The 23,382-nt window shown below is 46.7% G+C and overlaps 1 protein-coding gene and 1 non-coding gene across 2 annotated transcripts in view; both read left to right on the top strand.

The window, feature by feature from the left end:
- WDR88 (WD repeat domain 88) overlaps window positions 1–2,918 on the top strand; it is a 44,431-nt gene extending 41,513 nt beyond the window's left edge. The window contains exons 10-11 of the mRNA XM_036832319.1: window positions 725–817; window positions 2,745–2,918. Of these exons, the coding sequence (XP_036688214.1) occupies window positions 725–817; window positions 2,745–2,918 (267 nt within the window). The remainder of the gene's footprint in view (window positions 1–724; window positions 818–2,744) is intronic.
- A 2,072-nt stretch (window positions 2,919–4,990) lies between these two features.
- Window positions 4,991–5,064, top strand: TRNAT-AGU. Its single transcript has one exon. It is a non-coding gene; the product is annotated as a tRNA-Thr (tRNA).
- The last annotated feature ends 18,318 nt before the right edge of the window (window positions 5,065–23,382 follow it).

Here is a 23,382-nt window from a genome sequence, read left to right as displayed (position 1 = left end):
CATAAAAATTGAGCAGATCATACAGAGGGTTATATATAACCTCACCCTCCAGTTGCCACTTGCATTAAGTGTGGTATATTTATCACAATTGATGAACTAATATTGATATATAATTATTAATTAAAGTCCATGGTTTAAGTTTCACTCTTTATGTTGTGTGGGTTTTGCCAAATGCATGTCATGTATCCACCATCACAGTATCATACAGAACAATTGCACTGTCCTAAAAACTCCTTGTGCTGCACTTGTGCTGCATCCCTCCCCTTCTTCCCCAGAACCCCTGGCAACCACTGACCTTTTTACTGTCTCCATATTTTTGCCTTTCCCATAACGTCATATAGTTGGAATCATACAGTATGTAGCCTTTTCAGACTGGCTTCTTTCACTTAGAAATATGTATTTAAGGCTCCTCAATGTCCTTTTTGTGGCTTAACAGCTCATTTCTTTTTTTTTTAATCACTGAATAATATTCTATCACATTAATGTACCACAGTTTGTTTATTCTCTTATTCAGGGACATCTTGGTTGCTTCCAGTTTGGGGGACGTGGGACTTCCAGTGCTAAGGCTGGGATGGTGCTAGAGAAACTGGGACAGTTGGTCACCCTAACTGTCCCTCTGCAGGTCGAAGTTGTCCACATGTAACCTGGATGCCATGCCCCTCCCTGGGTCATCCAAGCCTAACGAGCCCATTTTGTGACTGCTGGATTGTTTAACTTGTTTTAGGATAAGACCATGAGACTATGGAATATTGAAGAAATTGACCAAATTCCTTTGGTAATCGAGTACAAAAAGGCCCGGGGCTTAAAGCTGAAACAGGTTGGTATTGGGTAAAATGAAGCCTAACGAAGGCTTTCATTAGTTCTCTCTACAAATTTATTCTTTGAACACACTGGGCAACTGGGGATAAAACTATGAACAAACAGATGGACATTTCTGCCCTGAGGAAGCTTACATTTCTAAAAGGGGAGACAAACAATGAATAAAGAAATTAGAAAAATCTGTAGTAAGTCACATGATGATAAGTAATTTGGAGGAAAATAACATAGGAAAGGGAAACGGGAGTGCTGGCAGTTGCAGCATTCTAAAGGGTGGTCAGGATAGGTCTCATTGAGAAGGTGACATTTGTTCAAAGACTTGAAGGTAGTGAGGGAGTGAGCTGTGCAACTCTTTGAGGGAAAGAACTTCCCAGCAAAGGGAACAGCCCATGTGGAGACCCTGAGGCAGGAGTGAGCAGGGTGGGTGGGAGGAGATGAGGCTGGAGGGAGTCCTGGAGAGAGGCTGGCACACAGCTGGACCCCGTGTGGGCCTCCTACGCTCCTGCAGCAGAACCCCGGCCAGGTCCCCAGTGCCCCGTTTCCCATGGACGAGGCTCAGGTCCCAATTCTCTAGTGGATGATCATGGTGGGTACATCTTCTGCTTCACCAGGTACAGCCAGGGCTGGCCCTGGGCAGTGGAGGCCAGTCCCTGCTGGGGCCTCGCAGTACAGGCGCCTGGCTGCCACCTAAAGAGGCTGAGGAGTTCCCTGCTGGGCCCTTGTGAATCCTGGAGCTCCCCAGGCCTGTCTCCACTCAGAAGGCCTGGCTGGGAGCCACTGCTTCTGGGGATGGCTAATTGGAGAATGGCACCGGGGGGCAGGGAGGTGAGGGGTGGGACCCAGGTGGAAGCCCGTCTTTGTGGCCAGCTGGTCCTCATGGCCTTTGTGGCCATGTCGGCCCTTAGGCGCTGGAAGCTGCCTTGGTACAGAGCAGGGCTTGTGTCCTCCACCTGGCGTGGGACCCAGGAGCTGCTTCCTCTGAGCTCTGCTGTTCTGGGCTTGGGTCGTGGGAAATGATGCTGTAGAATAAGGCAGGTAAAGGATTGAATTTCTTTCTTACAAAAGAAAGAAAAGAAAGAAACCTACCTGAAGCTGTAGCAAAGATGAGCTCGCTGCATTTGACTTGCTGTGATTCAATACGAGAAACTTCAGAGGCCACACTTCCCAGAAGACCTGCCCTGGACGGGGTTGACCCCGTCTCTCCTGCAGGCTTTGGTGCCCTGGAGCGGGCAAGAGCGGCAAAGCACAGGGGCTTGGAGAGCCAGGGCAGGGGCTTTCCGCCTGCCGGCTCGTCTCAGGGGGACCACGCTTTGGTGGGAGCCCTGAGAGACCTCTCCCCATGGCCTGAGAGCCCACCCCCTCGTGTTGCTCACTTGTTGGTGGGAAAATGTTGCAAGTGAGCTGTGCCGCTGTATCCACTGTCCTCTCGGTGCTTCAGCTCAAAGACAGAGAAGGATGCTCAGCACCTTCATCATCTAGAAAAAAACTCCTGCTTTGTTCAGAAGTCTTGCCTACTTGATTCTCAAAAGTCAGGTGTCCCCAGGATGTCAGGGAGTTAGGATAGCCCCTCAGCCCTGTACTTTTGCTCTGCACAGAACAGGGGGTGAGGTTAGACACCCACCCCAAGTCCTCAGCACTGTCAAGTGGCTCTCCACTCCTCCCCGCCACCCTGGGACCCCACAGCAGGGGACATGAGCTGCAAGGACCTGCATAGCTTTTGAGAGGGAAGAGAGCGGGAAGCCTGTGCTTATCCCCTCTCGGTGGCCTGCAATTTCTACCCTTGTGCGCTTAGAGCCCCAGAGAGGGGAGGCAGCTCTTGCCTTGGCCCGGCCCAAGGCAGTTGGATCAGGGGGGAGAATTCTAACTGCATGCCTTGATCTCCTCTGATCAGCACCTCCTTTCTACTCTTCTAAAATATTTCATGTCAGTGTGAAGAATGTGACAGGCCTTTCTCCATCTACGAAAGTGACATCTTTTCTGAAACAGTCACCAAATGTGTGTTCTGCCGGATCGAAGCAAAAAACTTGTCAATAGAGGCCTCACCATCATCAGAAGGGGAGGTCTCACGGTCAAGGGAGTGCAGCCGGGGTGAGGATGGTTGATGGCCACTGGAGCCTTTGGGTGACTTGAGCACAGGCCACCTGTCATATAGGTTTCGGGGCTCTGCACAGGCCTTTCTCTGGGGCCCCTCCCCAGCAGGTGGGCCTGTCAGACTGCGGCAGGGGCCACGCTCTGGCTGGGCTCCCACCACTGTGCTGCCTCCTCAGCTCCACAGCCCCTTGGGGATCCCTCTGTCTTTAGTTTACATGCAGAATAAATATAGATTCTTTTGGAAAACAAGTGTGCATGTGAATTCTAGAAACATTTTTGCTCTTTCTAAATTCTATGTCCTGGTGTCCATCCTGTCTCATTTTTGGAACACATTCTGGTGTCTGGATTTGCCCTGTAAAGCAGCCGCAGCCTCTGAGGAAGGGTTTGTTGAATGAAGAGGAAGCTGTGTAGCTCCATCTGTGGAGGGGACTGTACCATGGCACTGTGGGTGCCTCCCTGGCTAATGCCCCCAGATGGCCACTGCTCAGAGCAGAGGAAGGTCTGGTTAGGCAAGTGGGTGGTGGGCATTTCCATCACAGAATGCTTCTTGCTCTCCACCCCGTTTCTTTACTTTCCAGAATGCCCATGCATGTGTACAGCCTCCTTCCTGCTTCCACGCGTACAATGTAATCAGCTACTTCACAAAGAGCAAGGTATCAGTTAAACGTGAAGGGCTCCCTTTTCCATTTGGTATGGCTTACAGGATCTCCATCAGATATCATTAGTATGCCGCTTGGTCCTCTTTAAATAACTTAGTTGCAGGACTGATTTATTTAATGTTAATTGATTGGCATCCTATAATTCTGCCCATGAGCACCATAACCTGGTAGTCATTGCTTGGGCGGCTCCTGTGCTTGGTGCTACCCTCCTTAGATACAACCAGGATGACTGCCCACCTTCAGCAGGCTGTTCAGTATTTATCCATTAATTTACATGAATGATGCATGAACATGGCAAAACTCCACTGCATCAGCCTCCCAGCAATTGGGCTCTTTTTGGAAGAGAAGTCTTATCCCTTCTCTGGCACATGAAGACATACATAGATGTATTCTTCCTCACTGCTGTGGAGGATGTCAGGCCTGCATCCACTGTCCCCAGGGACGGGCAATTGGGTTGCTTCTCGTTTTTTGCTATTACAAACAATACTGGAGTGAACCTTCTTGTGTACATACTTTTGCAGAGACTTACATTTCTGTGGATGAGGCTCTCCCACTGGAGAAATCGCTGGGTCAATGGATTAGCAGGTTTTGGTTTTGTTGCTGCTCAAAGGCACTCTAAAAAGTGTTGTGACGAAGTGGCTGATGTGTCTGAGTGAGGAGCCCCAGAGGGGCAAGTGAGACGCCTGAGTGGGGAGGGCTTTGCCTTTCTCTGGCAGCGGAAACCTCCCACGTATGGCGTTGATGCTCTAAGGCCAGCGGCCTGGGCCCCTTTAAGCTCTTGATCGTTCAGTGCCTGCTCAGGGTCTCCTCAGTGCCTCCGGACTCTCCCCGTGCTCAGGGTCCTTGGAAGAGGCCCCACTGAAGCTATGGGTCTGGTTTCCACCGGCGGGCGGATGAGCCCCCAGAGCTGACGGCGCCGGAGACCCCGGTGGTCAGCGTGCGGCCGAGGAGGGCAACCGGCCTCCCAGGCTGAGGGCGCCAGTGTGATGGGTCCGACGCGTGGTCACTGCGGGACCACGGCCGGGTTGAGCCCTGATTCGACGCTGGGGAGCCGGCAGCCCGGCCGCGCTAGCGGGCCCTCGATCTCCGGACTGGGCCGGGGCTCGGCCTCGCCGGACAGCTTGCGTCAGTTCTGGAGGGCCGAAGACCGGATCTTGCGCGAGCATCCCCCAAAGATGGGCCACCCTGGCTCCACGCCGGGGGCGGACACTACAACACTGGGAAGACTAGCCCGCCCGGGCCCGCCCACTGCTCACTGCCCGAGCTTCCGGCTTCCGAGTACAACTCTTCGGTCTAAGCCGCCTGTGACGAGACGAGGACCTTACACAGCGCATGCGTTAGCCACCGACAAACCTTGTGCGCGTGCACGCAGCCTATACAGTAAATGGTGATGGGGAACAGACTCTCGCGGTAGTTGTGCGGGCGGCGCCGTGGCTTAGTTGGTTAAAGCGCCTGTCTAGTAAACAGGAGATCCTGGGTTCGAATCCCAGCGGTGCCTCAACCGAGCGTCTCGGCTCTCTTTTTACCCACGCCCTCTTTTGCTCTGCGCCCCTACCCAGTTCCTCCTCGCTTTGAGGGTGTGAGGGGGAGCTTAAGAAGCCAATTTAATCCCCCCCCTGCCCGCGGCGGTGTGGGGCGCTGGCCCTCCTCGGAGTCAGCCCCTAGGGTTTCCTTGAGCTGCGGGGCATCCTTGACTCGGCCTCCGGAGCAGAGGGGACGTCCCCTGGAGGCGGCGCGGGACTCCCCGGGTGCCGTGGGAACACTCCTGGGGTTAGAGATGCCCCGCAGGGCGAGCAACCTGCCCAGGTTCCTACGCCGCTGCGTTGGGAGGCCGAGCCCGGGCACTCCTCCGTCGATTTCTTCCGGAAGCGGCCGACTGGACCTGACACCTCTCACATAGGCCTGCTGACTTACTCCCCTCTCTCCAGCCACGCGATCCGGATCATCATTCCCCACATTGAAGACTGGGGCTTGCAGAGGTCAAGTGAGGCCCAAAGTCACGGGCGCCTGGGAGAGCGGAGGATTGAACCCGGCCAGCGTGACCCTCAGGCTGATGAAAGAATGAAATTTCCAGGGAGGGAAGCTGGAAATTTGGGACTCCCTGTGCCAAATTTACAGCCGGCTTCTGGCTGAACTCTAAGGCCCGGGGCTGCATAAGTAGACGGTTGTGGGTCCTGACCCAGAGAAATTGCATCGGAGTCTCTGGGGGTGCAGTGAGGCATTGGAATTAAAAGTTACCCAGGAATTCTCATGTCAAACGAAACAAAATTCAAGTCAGATGCAACAGGACAGTCCCAACGAGCCGCAGAAATTGCAGTTACGGTATCAGCCTGTGTTCCCAACAGTCAGATCACCTGCCACAGAAGCAGCTCCTTTCTCTCCGTCTCCCACGGGTCTGAGTTTACTGTGTGTGTGTGTGTGTGTGTGTGTGTGTGTGTGTGTGTGTGTGTGGTTTCCTCCCTCTTCTTTGGGGGTCAGTTCTTGCCCTTTGCAGCTTGATTGTTTTTGATCGGCGTTGCACAGGAAAACCTGTAGGGATACTTTGAAGCTCTGCATTTCTGTTGGGAGCGTCCTCCTAATCCAATTGGAGATGAGTTTATTGGTAATAAGGCTTGAATCATTGTGGCGCTGGGTTATTTTGGTTTTTTTTTCTGGCTCATCTTTACTGCTAGCCTGAGGTATTCTAGGTCAGTTTTGAGCATTTACCTATTAGGAGGCTAAGGGGAGATGTTGGTTGTGGGTGTGAGTCTGGGTCTTAGGGAGGGTCAGCTGGAGAAAAGCATTTGCGGGTCACCAGTCTTGCGTGCAGCAGTTAACTTTGAAGGTGTTGCAAGGGTGAGCACTCCTGGGCAGTGAGCAAAGGCAGAAAAGACAAATAGACCCAGGGTTGAGTCCACCCCTCCTTCTTTTCTTTAAAAATGCCATGCTATTCCTGCTTAGGGCCTTTCTGCTTGCTGTGCCCTGTGCTTGGAATGCTGTTTCCTGCGCCTTTTAAAGAAATGGACTTCAGCAAGTGTATCACCTCTTTGGCAGGCCTCCCCTCACCATGCTCTGTCCAGGAGTCTCTGCCACCCCCCAGGCCAGCGTCCAATACCTCATCCTGCTTATTTCCTTTACAGCCTTTTCACAGTCGAAATCATCTTGTCTATTGTCCATTTTCTCAAAGAGAATTAAGCCCCGAGAGGTGGGGAGCCACATATGTCTATTTACCTAATGGTTCTTGGAATATAATAGGCATTTGTGGACACATGACTTTTTAAAAATTGGTCACATTCTCTTGATTGGATTATGCATTTTGAGGGTTTTTTTGGACAGCTAGCCTGTCTTTTCAAATGCTGGGTTGTGCAAATAGGGATATTGAATGATAAATTTAATTTTAAGGGGAAAAGAAAGATAACTTACAAACCAAAAAGAGATATCTGTAATACATATGAGTAACAAAATAATTTTTGGCAGAGGAAGGGCCCAGTGGGGTTAGCAGAACAGTAGAAATTATGTCATCTTATCAGAATTAGAAAAGTCAGGTTATCAACAATCCAAGTATTTATCCAAGAAAAATTAGTATTTAGCAAGAGACATTAAAACAATATCCACAAGAAGACTTGCACACAAATGTTCACAGATGCTCTAAGTACAATAGCAAAAACTGGGACCAGCCCAGGTGTCTGTCATAGGAGATAAACTGCGGCCTATCCAGGCCATGGACTTCTACAGAGTAACCAAAAGGAATGGACTTCTGATACTTACATCCATGTGTATGAAATCTCACATTGGGCAGAGTAAAACAGTACAGAGTTTATGATTCCATTTACATAAAACTTGAGAAAGTACCAATTAATCATAGGGACAGTAGATTAATGGTTGCCTATATGGTGGAGGGAGTGACTGAGAAGGGGCACCAAAAATAACTTTTTGGGGTGATGGCAGTGCTCTTTATCTTGGTAGGGGTATGTATTTATCAAAACATTTATTTATTTATTTATTGTGGCAATCTTTGAAAAAATTTTATTGAAGTATAGTTGATTCACAATGTTGTGTTTAATTTCTGTTATACAGCACAGTGACTCAGTTATACATATATATATTCTTTTTCATTATGGTTTATCACAGGATATTGAATAGTTCCCTGTGCTATACAGTAGGACCTTGTTGTTTATCCATCCTATATATAATAGTTTGCATCTGCTAATCCCAAACTCCCAATCCTTCCCTCCCCCAGGCAACCGCAAGTCTGTTCTCTATGTCTGAGAGTCTGTTTTGTTTCACAGATATGTTCATTTGTGTTGTATTTTAGATTCCACATATAAGTGATATCATATGGTATTTGTCTTTTCTTTCTGACTTACTTTGCTTAGTACCTCTAGGTCCATCCATGTTGCTGCAAATGGCATTATTTCATTCTTTTTCATGGCTGAGTATATTCCATGGTATATATATATATATACCACATTTTCTTTATCCATTCATCTGTCGATGGACATTTAGGTTGCTTCCATGTCTTGGCTAATGTAATTAGTGCTGCTATGAACACAGGAGTGCATGTATCTTTTTGAATTATAGTTTTGTCTGGGTATACGCAGGAGTGGGATTGCTGGATCCTATGGCAACCCGAGGTTTTGAGGAATTTCCATACTGTTCTCCACAGTGGCTGCACTAATTTACCTTCCCACCAAGAGTGTAAGAGGGTTCCCTTTTCTGGGTGTGGCAAGTTTTGAGGGTTACCTCTAGGGAGTCAAGAAGTAAAGCCTGGTGCTTAGTAAGGCGGCCCCCAGTTAGCCAGTGGTGGCCTTTTATCTCTAGAATACCTTGGAACTTGATCGGGGGAGGGTGTCCGGACTTCCAGTGACTGTCCAAAGGTAAGCTTGTTAGGTTCTTCCACTAATAAAGTGGTGGCAGCTACTGCCCAAAGGCAGCCAGGCCAACCTCGGGCCACAGAATCTAGTTGTTTGGAAAAATAGCGTAGCTGCTGTATTAAGACTCCCAGAGCTGTCCCCTGCTTTTCAGCCATGTACAAAATGAATGGCTTTTTAAAATCGGGGAGACCCAGAGCAGGAGCATTAGCAAGGGCCTGTTTGACACTATTAAAGCCTTTTCCTGTTCCCCAGTCCAAAGTAATGGTTCTGTATCTGGGCTTTTAGTGGTTTCATATAGGGGCTTAGCCATTAGCCCAAGTCCTGGGATCTAGATTCTGCAAAACCCTGCCATGTCTAAAAAGGTACGGAGATGTTTCTTTGTCTTTGGGGCACTGAGACCTAATATAGTTTGTTTTCTATCTTGAGACAGCTGTCTTCTTCCAGAGTTTATAATGTAACCCAGGTATTTAACTTGTTGCTTTGAGATTTGTGCCTTTTTCTGGGAGACCCTGTAACCCTGGGTCCCAAGGAAATTAAGAACTTCGATGATGTTCTCATCTGAGGCTTCCATGGCAGGGCTACATATTAATATATCATCCACATACTGTAGAATAGCCCTTTCTTTTAGGCATATTTCCCTTTGTTCCTTTCCTAGGGCCTGGTTGAACAAATGTGGGTTGTCCCAAAACCCCTGTGGTAATATTGTCCAGATGTATTCTTTCATCTGGCCCGAGTGGGAATTAGTCCACTTGAAGGCAAACAGATATTGTGAGGGGGGATGAACTGGGATGTAAAAGAAGGTATCCTTGAGGTCGAGCACAGCAAACCATTTAGCATTTTCAGGGACTTGGGCTAGTACGTTATAAGGATTGGCCACAAGGGGGTGAATAGGGACCATGACATCTTTTACTGCTGAGGTCTTGCACCATCCTGTATCACACATTTGGCTTAACTGGCAGAGTAGGGGTATTGCATTGAGACTGACAGGGCACCAAGAGGCCATGTCTTAATTATTTATGAGGGGTTGTAACCCCTTTTTTCCTCTAACCTTATGGAGTATTGTCTCTTGTTAGGGTAAGTGGCTTCTGGCTTAAAGCTAATTTCCGCAGGTTGGGCATTTATGGCCCTCCCAGGGACTCCTTTGTCCCAAACTGTAGTTATTCTACTGCTTGTAGAATATGGCTGGGAATAGGCCCTTCCTCTTCTTGTTGATCTGCCTTAGCCGGGGTCAAGACAAGGGGCTGCTTGGGGCCTCCTAACCATAATATGGCCTTGAGGGAGCCCAGAAGATCTCTCCCCAGTAGTGGGGTAGGACACTCAGGCCCAACTAAAAAGCCATGTGATATCAAATGCTGCTCAAATTGGCAAGTGAGAGGCCCAGTAAAGTACCGGGTGCGAGGCTTTCCATCGACACCCGTCACTGTGCAGCTTTTAGAGGAAAGAGGCCCAGCATGAGAAATCAGGACAGAGTAAATGGCTCCTGTATCAATTTTAAAAATTGATCTTCCTACCTGCTACATCAAGGACCACTGGGGCTCCCTGATGGAGATAGACATCTTATGGGAGGAGCTGCCAGAATCCCTGGGCTGCCTCAGTCTTCCAGCATGGCCATCTCAGGAGCAGGAGCCCCCCTTCCCCTTGGGGACCGAGGGCATTCCCATTTCCAATGACCGGTCTGTTTGCAGACTGCGCTTGGCCCAGGGGGCTCCTTCTGGTACTCATGGGCCCAATGGCCGGTTGACTTGCATTTGAAGCATTCCCCCTTGTTGGTCTCATCTCCGGACTGATGGTTGAACCTCCTTGCACCCTTTGGGTTGCTCTGAGGTTGCAGGGTATGGCTGACAGCAATGGCTATCAGTTTAGCTTGAACCTTGGCCTGCCTTTTTTCATGTTGAGTTCTTTCCTCCTCCTCAGTTTATTGTGATTATTAGATATCCCAAAGGCTACCACTAGGAGTTGTGACATAAGGGTTTGTGGGCCTAATTGTAACTTTTGGAGTTTTTGCCTAATATCAGGGGCAGACTGGCTGATAAAGTGTTGTCCCAGTAGGGATTGACCCTTGGGAGTGGAGAGGTCTCTGTTAGTAGATTTTCTAACAACCTTCCACAAGCTGTTCCTGAAAGAGAATGGGTTTTTTCTTCCTCATGGGTAACTTCTTTGACCTTTTCATAGTTGACTGGCTTCCAAATGCACTTTCTCATTCCTTCTAATAGGCACTGGACCTTGTGATTCCTGACCCTTTTCCCCCCAGGGGATTATAATCCCAAGTGGGCTCCTGATTTGGGACTGTGTCCCCACCCACATCATAAATGTTGGATTGGTCCCTGGTGAGCTGGTCAGCGTGTCCCCGCCAGAATTCCTGGGCTGCCTCAGAAAAAGAGAATCTTTTGCTTCTCTTCATGGGTACAGCAGGTAGAAAAGACAATTTGGACGTCCTTCCAAGTTAAATCAAGGGCCAGGGTTAGAGCTTGAAATCCTCCGTGAATCTAATCCCAGAGGTGTTTCTTCTGACTTAGAAGGGGACACTCCCGTGTTAAGCAATCTTGAGTCCAGGGATCCGAGTCAGGGCACCAAGGGCCCTAGACTGATGCTGATTTATGTTAAGGTCTCCAGCCAGGTCACTGCCAGTCTTGTAGGGAGAAGTAGATCTAGACTTCCCAACAGAACTGGGGGGGAGGGGGAGGCAGAAACGTGTAGAATGCTGAGGAGCTGAGGACCCAGGTGGGGCTCAGGTGGAGTCTGGACCTGGGGGCTAGGTTGGCTGGTGGGTTCGGGCCACCTCCCAAGCCCCCTCTGGGCCCAATTCCTCCTTCGACTGTGGCGCACGGAACCACCAAGAATGAACTCTCCCACCTCGTACTTGATCCCGAAAGACTCAAAGCTCATTTAATTGTACACTTAAGATGTAAGTATTTTACTGCATGAGAGTTAATCTCAATTAAAATATTAAAATCATCAAAGTCGTGTCAGCAGCAATCTGGATCTTTACCCCAGTCTGCCCCAGCAGCTCCATGCAGATTTCACTCTTCTTGCCTATTGCCTGTGTCCTCATGGCAGGGCCAGGCCTCCATTTGGGGGCTGTGTTATCACCCCCTATTTCTACCTCCTGTGTAATTCCAGCTTAAGGGGCTCCAGATAGGGGTTCATCTGGGCCAGGAGGACAGAGATGTACACACCCCATTAGCTGCTTCCTGGGAAGGGTTTCACATTTAATGATCATGTGGAGGCCTCAGCCTTGGGGATGAACCCGCTGACAGCCTCTGGGGAAGAAGCCTGACTGTCAGGGAAGGGCCCAGAGCTAGGTCTCCACTGTGCTGGGTTCTCAGCTGGGGGAGACAAAATCAGTCATGAATTTCTCTTACCCCAGCTCTGCTCAATCATGTGGTTATTTTCATCAATCAAACTGTACTGTTGAATGTATTTGTACAAATTGTAAGATTTTATTATTTAACTTAATAGGTAACTAATATAGAAACAGAAAAAAACATTTCACACCGCATTATATTTCTTATAATTAATTAGATTATATTTTAATACAAAAACTCATCAAAATTTCACTTAAACTCAGCAAACATGAAGTATCTACTAGGCGTAGAGTGATTTATTTACTGTGTGCTCTGGGAGCTGTAACATGAGGTTAGAAGGTCTGGGTGGGGGGCTAATTCAGGCTGGAGGGGCATTAAGATGGGGAGCAAAGGGCAGGTGTAAGAATTAGTGTGGGCTGGTTTCCAGCCTTGATGTTTTTGTTCCTCACCGGTCTGTGCCCCTGAGATACTCCATCACTTCCCTCTGAACAGAGAGTGGCTTCTTAGAAGGCTGTTGCAATCAGTTATTTATTTTGTTTTATTTATTTTATTTTAGTTTTTAATTGAAGTATAGTTGATTTACAATGTTGTGTTAATTTCTGCTGTATAGCAAAGTGATTCCATTATACATGTACGTGCATTCTTGTTTTTATATGCTTTTCCATTATGGTTTATTACAGGACATTGAATATAGTTCCCTGCGCTGTACAGTAGGACCTTGTTGCTTGTATTTTAAACAGTAAAGCGGTACCAAGTCAGCCACTAGCTGTGCTTGCTCTGCTATGTGCATCAGATTACCTGGCATACCTGTGTGTACCTGGGACTGAGTTGCATCAAGGAGCGTGGGAACCTTGCTTTAAGGAGGGTTCTGGAGGCCGGTTGATGCTCCAGGGAGCGACTCTGCTGATGAATTCCTCAGCAGAGCTTCCTCGGGTCAGCCCCAAGGGCACATAGCTAAGGGTGGCCTCAGAGGTGGAGGCCATCCTGGGATGGCTGCCAGGCCAGTGACTCAGTAAATTCATACCTATGAGAACCAAGATCTGGAGAAGGCCAGGCTGATCAGTTTCATGGTGGAGGCGCACCCCTGATTTCCCTCTTTCAGTGAGTCCCAAAGCTCTTTTTCATGCATGACAGTAAAGAATTTTGTTTGAATTACCATAACTTATAGAACAGAATATAATTATATAAACCTATTCATCAAGCAAGTATTTCTAAACCGCGTTTTCTAAGTTTGTAAAATATCATTATAGAGCTAAGAGTTTATTCTCGATCACAGCACTTCAAAATGAGATTGGAGGTAAACAAATGAAGAGATCTGTAATTATGAGACCTGTATTATTTCTTTACATTCTAAAATGAACAAATTTGTAATTAGCGTGTAACAATTTATTATCTACATAAACACGTACAACTTCTCCCAGTAATTTTGAGAGAATGCTGGATTTTATATTCACAACCAACCACATTTACTGTTGCATCTTACAGTCTATAATTTTGGTAACAATTTTAAAATAATAGTATAATTCTTTCAAACTACATCCAACACTCAAATGCTAAACAAGCAACATGGTGGAACAGAACGTGCAAATGTAGGTAGCAGTCTTTGACAAAGGGACCAATGGATTCTGACAGATAAAGTGGGTGTAAACCAAGCATGTGCTGCTGGCTGGGTTTTGTTTCCTGGTATTTTCATCAGTGTCTTTTGGAGGCGGGTCCAGTCGAAGGAGACGGTGTCAAGGCACATGGGACGGAGGGCATGAGGGCAGCCTGTGTGGCAGCTCAGAGGACCGAAGCCCTGGCGGGAAGGGAAGTGACCTCTCGGGTGGGAGCCCAGCACCTGGTCCCTGCGTGCTCCTTAGGACTCCTTCCGCTGAAGAAAAAGAGAACTTGGCTGGGTCCTGACCCTGGGAAGTCCCTGGGTGGCGCTGGCTTCTGGTTGGGTGGCCTAGGCTCTCCAAAATGCTTCAGGACCTGCTCATTCTCCATCCCTTGGCTCTGCTTCCCTTGGGGTTGCCTCCATTCCAGATGGGAGGGGAGTTGGTTGCTAGCAGCTCCAGACGGACATCCTGCTGCCCCACCAGCTCAGGGTAGAGTTTCCCCAGTTTCGAAATCTTGGGCTGAGCTTTGTGAGCCAGAGATGGGCCTCAGGGCTTTCCTGGGTGAGATGCTGTCACCCGGAGGAAAAGAGGGAGGGCTGGGTGGGCGAATCCCACAGTGTCCCCTTGGGGCCCTGGCGACACATCAGCGTCATGTCCTGAATGACTCGAGAGACCTTCTGAAGGGACAAAACCAAATCAAACCAAACCCAACCAAACCAGAGGAAAGAAGATGCATGCAATGTGATAGTGTTTATTATGCTTAAAAAACAAACCCAAACTCAAGTGATGTATTTTCTATGGTACGTACACATATAGGTATGTTAAAAAACCTTTTTTTTAAGGGTCAGAAGGGTAGATATGAAATTCATTTCAGTGTTTACCTCTGAAAAGGTGGGGAGGAGACTGGAATGAGGCATCAAGAGGGCTCTGACTTTATATATACTAGCCTAAACTAAACTTTAAAATTTAATTCAATAATAATTTGCATATAACTAAACAATCATTTACATATTTTTGGTGTATAGTGTTGAATTTTGACAAATGCATGAAGTTGTGCAACTACCTCCACAATCATGATGAAGAAGTTTCACCACCCCCAAAATATCCCCTGTAGTTAACCCCCTTACAGTAGTTAACCCCTCCACAAATCCCAGCGTCTGGAAACCGTTGATCTACTCTCCACTCCTAGAATTTTGCCTGTTAGAGAGTCATATAAATGGAATCATACTGTATGTAGCCTTTTGAGTCTGGTTTCTTTGGTCCATGTTGCTGTATGTATCAGTAGTTTGTTCCTGGTTTTCTGCTGAGTGATATTCCACTGTCTGGATGTACCACAGTTTGTTTACCTTGTTGAAGGAGATATGGGTTATTTCCAGTTTGGGACCATTATGAATAAAGTTGCTATAAATATGCAAATACAGATTCATGTGAACATAAGTTTTCACTTTTCTAGGGTAAATACCTATGTGTGGGATTGCTGGGTCATAGGTAAGTGTATGTCTCACTTACCTATGACCAGATCAGAAACTGCACTCTTTTCCATAATGCTTATGCCATTTTGCATTCCCGTCAGCAATGGATGAGAATTCAAGTTCAAGTTCTACCACGTTACCAGCACTTGGTATCGCCAATGTTTTTATTTTAGCTGTTCCAATATGTGTGGTGGTTTCCATTTGTGGTTTAAAAAAGACTTTTTATTTTGAAATAATTTTAGACTTACAGAAGAGTTGCAAAAATAGTACGGAGAGTCCTTCCTCAGATCACCAGTATTAACATATTACATAATTTGGTGTGTTTATCAAAAAAAAAGAAATTAATATAGGTGCAACACTGTTAACTAAACTGCAGACTATATTCAGATTTCCCTAGTTTTTCACTAAGGTCCATTTTTGGTTCCAGGATCCAACCTGGATCTCACATGGCATGTAGTCTTCCTCTCTCATTAGTCTCTTCCAGTAGGTGCTGGCCAGGTATTTCGTGGAATGTCCCTCAATTTAGATTTGTCTAAATTTTTTTCATAAATGGACTGAGATTATGGGTTTTGGGGAGGATACCATGCAGTATTTTTTTTTGTTTGTTTTTATTATTTTCTGGCTCTGCCAGCTCATCTGTGTATTCTCAGTCCCAGCCCTGGACAGTTTTCCCCAGGGACCCCTGGTTCCTTGTATTAGAGAAGAGTATTTAGAAACCAAGTTCTGGGTGCTGGGTGAGCTCATTGCTACTGAGGTGTCACTGCTTCTAGGCCCTCTCAGCAGACAGAGCTAGGGAATTCTAAACATGCATATATACATATCTATTTTCTGTCTGTCTGGGTACATACTGATACTTTAACACATGAGTTCATACTGATATTTCTAACTGCAGTCCAGCACCACAGTGTTCTTTCTTGCATTCCCCCCTTGCTTTTTTGGTAACTTCATTCTCAGTCAGTGAAAAACCTGTCTCTCTCATTATCTCCAATACATTTACTTATTTGTTCAACTCTACTAGACATGTAAAATGGTTTCAGAATCCATAGCTTGTACCTGTTTGAGAAACAAATCTGCCAACCAGAGCACAGTTTATATACAGTTCTTTTTTTCTTTAGTCTTACAGTATCTAGTCAATATACACTGTCTTAGCTCCTTTTTTCTTCACCAGTTTCAGTATGGTTAAACCATCCATTTGTAAACAAATTTATTTGTCACAGTGTGCATTTCATCTTGGATTCCCCTGACATTCTGGGTGATTTCTAAATAATTTTATACAGTAAAATTTACTCTTTGTGGTGTACAGATCTATGGATTTTTGACAAATTATACATGCTGATTTTCCAGTGTTGAACCAGCCTTGTATTCCTGGGATAAACTCCATTTAGTGTCCTTTTAATATATTGCTGGATTAAATTTGCTAATATGTTGTTGAGGAATTTTGCATCTATGTTCGTGTTGCATATTGGTCCATGGTTCTCTTTTCTTGTAAATTCCTTTTCTGTTTTTGGTATCAGGATAAATCTGACCTCATACAGTGACTTGGGAAGTTTCCCTCCTGTTTTGTTTTCTTGAAAATGTTGTGTAGAATTGATATGATTTTTTTCTTAATTGTCTGATAGAATTCACCAATGAAACCATGTGGGCATGAAGCTTTCTTTGTTGGAAGGTCTCCATTACAAATTCAATTTAAAAAATAGATATAGTACTATTTATTTCTTCTTGAGTGAGCTTTGGTGGCTTCTTATACATACATTAACCATACATTAATCATACATTAAACATATTTGCAATACAATCAGCAATCCCACTCCTAGGTATTTGCCCAAGTGAATTGAAAACTTCTGTTCACACCAAAACCTTTCAATTCAGAAGCCCATGGTAAGTTGTAGCACACACTATAGGAATATCTAGGAATGGCTCCTGCTTGATGCCAATTCCTAGGGCTTCAAGATCAGACAGCCCTTGGCTCCCAGTTGAATAAATTAGGTCTAAGCATATCTATGTGGATAAATCTTGTAAACATAACACTGGATGAAAAGCAAGTTGTCAGAGGATACAGCAATATGTAACCACTTAAGTAAAACAATATGATACATTGGTCATGGGTATATACTGTCTAGTAAAAGTATAAAATTGAAGAGAAAGTATGTGTACCAAACTCAGGCTGGGTTAGGGATGGAGAATGGGATGGGGCAAGATTCTCTGGAGGTGATGACTGATTCCAAGTGATGCTGGATAGACTCCTTTCCTAGGAGTCCCATAAGTTGGGACTTATGGAATGAGAGATTGGAGACACAATAAAAGAACAGTATTTCTGTAGGCAGCCCGAGCCATGCTGCCACCTGCTTCAACTCAAGTCAGTAAACACCCGCTAATTACCTACTAGGTAGGTGTGAGCAGAGCTGCCCTGGATGATGAGGATGTAAAAGGTAGCTTAACATCTCTAGGGAGGAGCTGACAGCTTAAGGACACAGACAGCCATGGAAATAAGACTGTAAATAAGACAAGAGGATGATGTGTTCAGCCCCAGAACGCTGTTCGAAGTACAGAAGAAGCAGTGAGGTGGGAGGGAGTTTTATCTTCCTCTGGGAGGGCAGACAGAGTATAGCTGGCCTGGGTTCTGAAGACTGAATAGGAGTTTTTCTGAAGGGGGTGCAGTTGGTTAATGGCTAGTATTTACTGAGTGCTTACTCTGTGCCAGGCACTGTTATAAGTGCCTTGCGGGTATCAGTGCTTTGAGTTCTTACCATGATCTAGTGAAGTAGGTACTGTCGTGGTCCTATTTATAGATGAGGAAACCAAGGTTCATAGAAGTTAAACCTGCTCACGGGGGGAGTGCGTGGGGAGCCAGGTTGAATCCTCCGCAGGTTGACTCCAAAGCCTCTGTGCTTAATCATGCCCATCTTCCTGCTCGCGTGATGTGGGATACGGGATGTGTGGGATGACTTCTAGTGGGACTGGGACGATCTGGGTCAGGACTGTCACATCCTGCCGTGAATGCTATTGAACCACGACGCCAGGATGCTACTCTCCCTTCAGTTCTTCTCCAGTGTTTCTCATCTGATGGAGGAGAAAATCTTTGCTTTGAAGCTAGTGTGTCTTGAATGCTCTAGCCTTCTTCCTAACTCTCCTTGGTGGAGATTAATAGACAGAAAGACAGAGACAGAGAAAACAGGGATGCAGGCAACAAAATGTGCCATGTTTTGTTTGGGTCATGCTTATAGTTATACTTATATAGAGATAACTTAAGTAAATACTTAAGTAAAATGAAGTGGGAATACTTAAGTAAAATGAGTTGACTTAAATACAACCATTAAGTCCATAATACCATGGTAGAAGAGGGGTCCTCTGAGCCCTGGCGAGTGAGCAGTACTGCACTAGGCTCTCCGTGTGTCCCCCCGGAGTCCTCGGAGCTCTAACAGGGACGTGTGGCTTCCCTAGGAGCCACCTGGAGCCCCTCAGTGGGCTGATTTCATCTCCTACGCGTGCTGGAAGTGAGCTTGGCCTCCACTCTCTTGACCTTGACCACGAAGGAGACACTTTGGGATGTGAGGGCTTGTCTCCATGGCTTTTCTAGTCTATCCTTCCTGCCTTGGGTTTCCCAGATCTGCACCCGTGCCTCTGGACTCGGGCTCTCAAACTGTCACCTTTATTCCTGCGGCAGCAACACAGTTAAAGAACAAACAGTATCTGTTAACCCACCTCGGGGTTCTGATGTACTTTGCTCCATTAATACTTTAGTGAGGTGGACTGAATTGGATTGATTCTCCCCCAAATCAATATACAAATGATTATTGTTTCAGGGCACTTCTGAGTGGTTCAGCAAGGCTGAGGGGAGCTTTCTGATTGAAAATTGGAACCACACTCCTTGTTCAAAATTACAGTGGAGAGGGTTATGTAAAGTAAGGGGGTGACCTGGCACTAACCTTTTTATTGCAGTAAAATCTTTTTTTTCTTTTTGGAATGGTGGTTTTACGACATACTTCATACTTACTATCACTGTTCCAGGCCTATAATTTGAAAATTACTGCTCAGTACTGAAGGTGAAATGGTTTTACTGCTACTATTCTATTATTCTCTTAAAGTTGGAAGAACCAGCAATGGCTTGGAGAGTGTCTATGGCTAGATTCGCTTTGCCGTGCTGAGCCCATCACCAGATGTGTCTGCAGATGTGGCCTGTCATTGGGCCGTGGCTGGGATGCCTGGGCGTCACACAGGCTGGGGCAGGTGCTCAGCTCCGAGCCCTCCTCTTCCCCCATCACCCCTGGCAGACCAAGGTTCTGGGAGGTTCCAGTATTGAGCCACACTAAATCCAAAGCAGCAACTCAGGCTGGCCCACTCACCCCACAGAGCCCAGTGGAAATGGTGTCACCACCCTGAACTTTGCCAGTTTATTTTTAGTAGTTTTTAATTGTGGTAAAATACACATTACACACAATTTACCATTTTAACCATTTTTCAGTGTGTAGTTCGGTGACATTAAGTACATTCACATTGTTGTGTGACCATCACCACCATCCGTCTCCAGAGCTCTTTCATTTTCCCAAACTGAAACTCCGTACCTGTTAATCAATGACTCCCCATTCATTCCTCCCTCCAGCCCCTAGCAACCACCTTCCTACTTTCTGTCTCTATAAATTTCACGACTCTAGGCCCCTCATATAAGTGGAATCACACCGTATTTGTCCTTTTGTGACTGGCTTGTTTCACTTAGCATAATGTTCTCAAGGTTCATCCATGTTGAAGCATGCATCAGAACATCCTTCCTGTTTAAGGCTGAATAACATTGCATTATATCTATATCTGTATCTATCTATCTCTATCACATTTTGTTTATCCATTCATTTATTAATGGGCACTTATGTTGTTTCTACCTGTTGGTTATTGTGAATAATGCTGCCATGAACACGAGTGTACAAACATCTCCTGGAGTTCCTGCTTTCAATTCTTTTGGGTATATGCCCAGAAGTGGACTAGCTAGATCATATGGTAGTTCTATATTTAACCTTTTGAGAAACTGCCAAACTGTTTCCCACAGCAGCTGCACGATTTTACATTCCCATCAGCAATGCACTAGGGTTCTAACTTCTCCACATTCTCGCCAACACTTGTTATTTTTTCTTTCTTTTTGTAATAGCCATCTTAATAGATGTAAAGTGGTATCTCATTGTGTTTTTGATATTTGTAGTATTTTTAATGCAAATAAACCTTAACTCCCTTTCTCTAAAGCTATTCTTTCTCTTCTTGCTTCCTCTCCTGTCCTTCCACAGTCTTATTTCAAAGTTGTACAACATTAACTGCTGTTCAGAAATCCCACAGTTGCAGGTTTTCATGTTAGTTTCTATATAAATGGCTCACATTTTAAAACATCATTTGAGAAACACGGATTTTAGTGTATATGGGAGCAAAATAGCCATAGAGAAGGCCCTGTCCTGTGAGGCTCCTCTGCTGGGTCCCAGAGGGATCTTATAAAGCGTCAGAGGATGGTTGCTGCCCAAGGAGAGACTTATCTTTTAAACCTTTAAAGAATGTATTTATTTATTTTTGGTTGCACTGGGTCTTTGTTGCTGCGCGCGGGCTTTCTCTAGTTGCAGCGAGTGGGCGCTACTCTTCGTTGTGGTGCGCGGGCTTCTCATTGGGGTGGCTTCTCTTGTTGTGGAGCATGGGCTCTAGGCACGCGGGCTTCAGTAGTTGTGGCACGCGGGCTCAGTAGTTGTGGCTCGCGGGCTCCAGAGCGCAGGCTCAGTAGTTGTGGCACATGGACTCTAGAGCGCGGGCTTAGTAGTTGTGGCTCGCTGGCTCTAGAGCGCAGGCTCAGTAGTTGTGGCTCACGGGCCTAGTTGCCCCGCGGCATGTGGGATCCTCCCAGACCAGGGCTCGAACCCGTGTCCCTTGCATCGGCAGGCGGATTCTTAACCACTGCGCCACTAGGGAAGGGAGAGACTTATCTTAAATGAATACAGAACAATCCCTCCACCACTGGCTCGAGTGAGTGGCTGGCCTCAGGTGCTTGGAGTGCTTCTCTCCAAGGGGGCCCTGGACACGTGGGGTCAGTCAGAACGTCCACACACTGGATGGGCTGCTCACAGGGCTTAGAACATCTCTCCGAATGCTCTCTGGCTCTGCTTTTTGACTGTTCTCCTGGCCAAGAAGGAAGAGTAGAAATTAGCTCTGGGAAGGGTGGAAACGTTCTGAGGCCAGAAAGAGTTGGGTGGAGAGGGGGGCTTGGAGAGGTGGTAGGCAGGGCTAGTCCCACAGGATCACAAAGCTCAGGTTAAAAACTTTGAAGTCCGACCTGGAGCATTTTCTGCAGGGAGCATGGTCCACTTTGCATGTTAAAAATGTGAGCTGTTGATTGGGAGGCAGGGGACCACGTAAGGAGGCCCAAGAGAGAGGAGATGGTGGCTGGGACCAGGGAGGTGGCCATGGTGGTAAAGAGAAGTGGGTAGATTCGAGATACATTGTGGGGACGAGCTATCAGGACTTAGTGATGGATTGGCCTCGGGGGATTGGAGTAGAAATTATTGACTCAGTAAATGATGTGGCCAGAACTGAGCTGGGCACCATAGGGAAGGTGCAGATGGCCGAGTGGGAGGTATCTGGACAATGAAGAGTTTGCCCGCCTGGAAGTCACTTGCAGTAAACCTGGACCAGGTGGTCATAAGCCCTTGTTCCAGTTTGGCTTGCCAAAGCCATATTTGGCCTTTGATCCTCAAAGAAATTAACTATTTGAGATCAAGAAAGACAATTACCAGGAGTTCCATGGTGGTCTAGTGGTTAGGATTCGGCGCTTTCATTGCTGTGGCCCAGGTTCAATCCCTGGTCAGGGAACTGACATCCTGCAAACCGTGCAGCATGGCCAAAATAGAAAAAAGAAAAAAAAGAAAGACAATTACCATCCAACTTGGCATCCTCTACATAGTGTCCAGCAACCAGCTGGGTAAGAGCCGGCTTGAGTTTGTGCCTGCATTTTGGTGAGTGGGTTCTTCCAGACAGGGATTTATGTGGGACACGTCCATGCCCCTTCCTTCTCCTCTCTGCTTGCCCTCTTCTCCTCACTCCTGGAGCAGGTTGCTGAAGGCCTCAGTGGCCCACAGGCTGAATCTCATGAGACGTGTGAGGGACAGTAGCTTTGCTTCCTCCTAACTGGGAAGGCCAGCTTCCTGCCAGGAGGACCTTGATCCCCCGCCTGGATCTCTCTGCCCCGCTGCTCCCTTGTCTGCCCCAACCAGTCTGCATGTTCTCAGGGTCTGTTACTTGCATCACCCTCTTTCCAGTACTAAATTCTCCAGTAGCTGGAAGATTTTGGGTTGTGAGGGACACAAACCTCCTGGATACAAACAAGCCAAGGTAGAATGTTTGTTAAAAAGTTGAGGGGGACCCAGTGACTGCAGCCAGGGTGTCGAGTCCTCCCGCAGAGATTAGGCTGCCAGGAACTGCTCCAGAAGTAGTGAGAAGTGTTGGGGGAGAGGACTGAGCCAGGGTTACACTGGGGACCCCTAGCGAGGCCCCTGCGTGGGGCGGCAGCCTCTAGAGGGCACTAGACCACTGTGAGACTAAACCGGAAAGGGGTATCAGATAGCTAAGGTCTCAATATGGGCAGGGGGACTAAGTTTGTGCCAAAAAAACCAGTAATCAAGATAAGTCATATTTTAAAAAATCTAAATGCAAAAAAAATTCATGCTGAACAAATTATCAAAAGTTTAAATAAAGTTAGGTTGTTGTTGTTTTATGACCCTGCTCTACTGCGCAGTGGGAAGGGTTGTTTCCAACCGGCCTGAGGTTCCCGAGCTGCCTGTCCCCTGCTGTGTGGGTTTCTAAGGGTTGACAGCAGGGTGTGAGCAGATTGGGCAACTTGGAGCTTTATATATAGCCATGTTTTCCCACTTGGTTCAAGATATTTGATATTTGATAGTTTGGTAAGTGTATATAGGGGGCTCACATTTTTCTTTTTGCTGCAGGCTCCACTAGGACTCCCCAGGGCATTCATTGGCCTCAACCCTGGATTCCTTATAGAGCTTGCAAAATATACACCGAAGTAGAAAGCATCTTCAAATGGAAACAAAACTGCAGACCTTCACTGTCAGTGTCCCAACTTCTGCTGAACATTTTTGCTGAGCATAAACGCCCATTGCAAGGCGGTCAGCAGCCTGAGGAAATTCTGAAACCAAATTACAGCAGGCTAGTGCTCTTTACCATAAATGAGTCATTTATCCCATTATTTGATTTTTAAACCCTTTAATACATCTCCCAAGAAGAAGTCTGCTTTGGAAAAATCACCAGAAGAATTAGAAGAGAGAGAACAAGGAAAGAGAGAAAACCTAAAGTTGGTTTTTTTCCCAAATTTTTAAAAATTAAAATCCAGTTGGCCTGCACAGTGAAAATGAGTTAGTTGAGTTACTCTCTACCTTCCTTCCTAAACAGGGAAAATCAAGGGGGAGAGGGGTCCTGAGCCTCCATCAGGGCAGGCGGGACAGGCTTTGCCAAGCCTCCCACGCCAGGGAGGGAACCTTTGGGGACCTCTGGTTTCACATCAGTCTCGGAAGGAGGGTTGGCCCTGCTTAACCCTATATAGCCTCCTCAAGCCG

This window comes from Balaenoptera musculus, chromosome 19 (assembly GCF_009873245.2).
Source record: "Balaenoptera musculus isolate JJ_BM4_2016_0621 chromosome 19, mBalMus1.pri.v3, whole genome shotgun sequence".
In the NCBI taxonomy this organism is placed as follows: Eukaryota; Metazoa; Chordata; class Mammalia; order Artiodactyla; family Balaenopteridae; genus Balaenoptera; species Balaenoptera musculus.
Note: the sequence above shows the minus strand (reverse complement) of the source record. Positions and strands in the feature narration are given on the sequence as shown.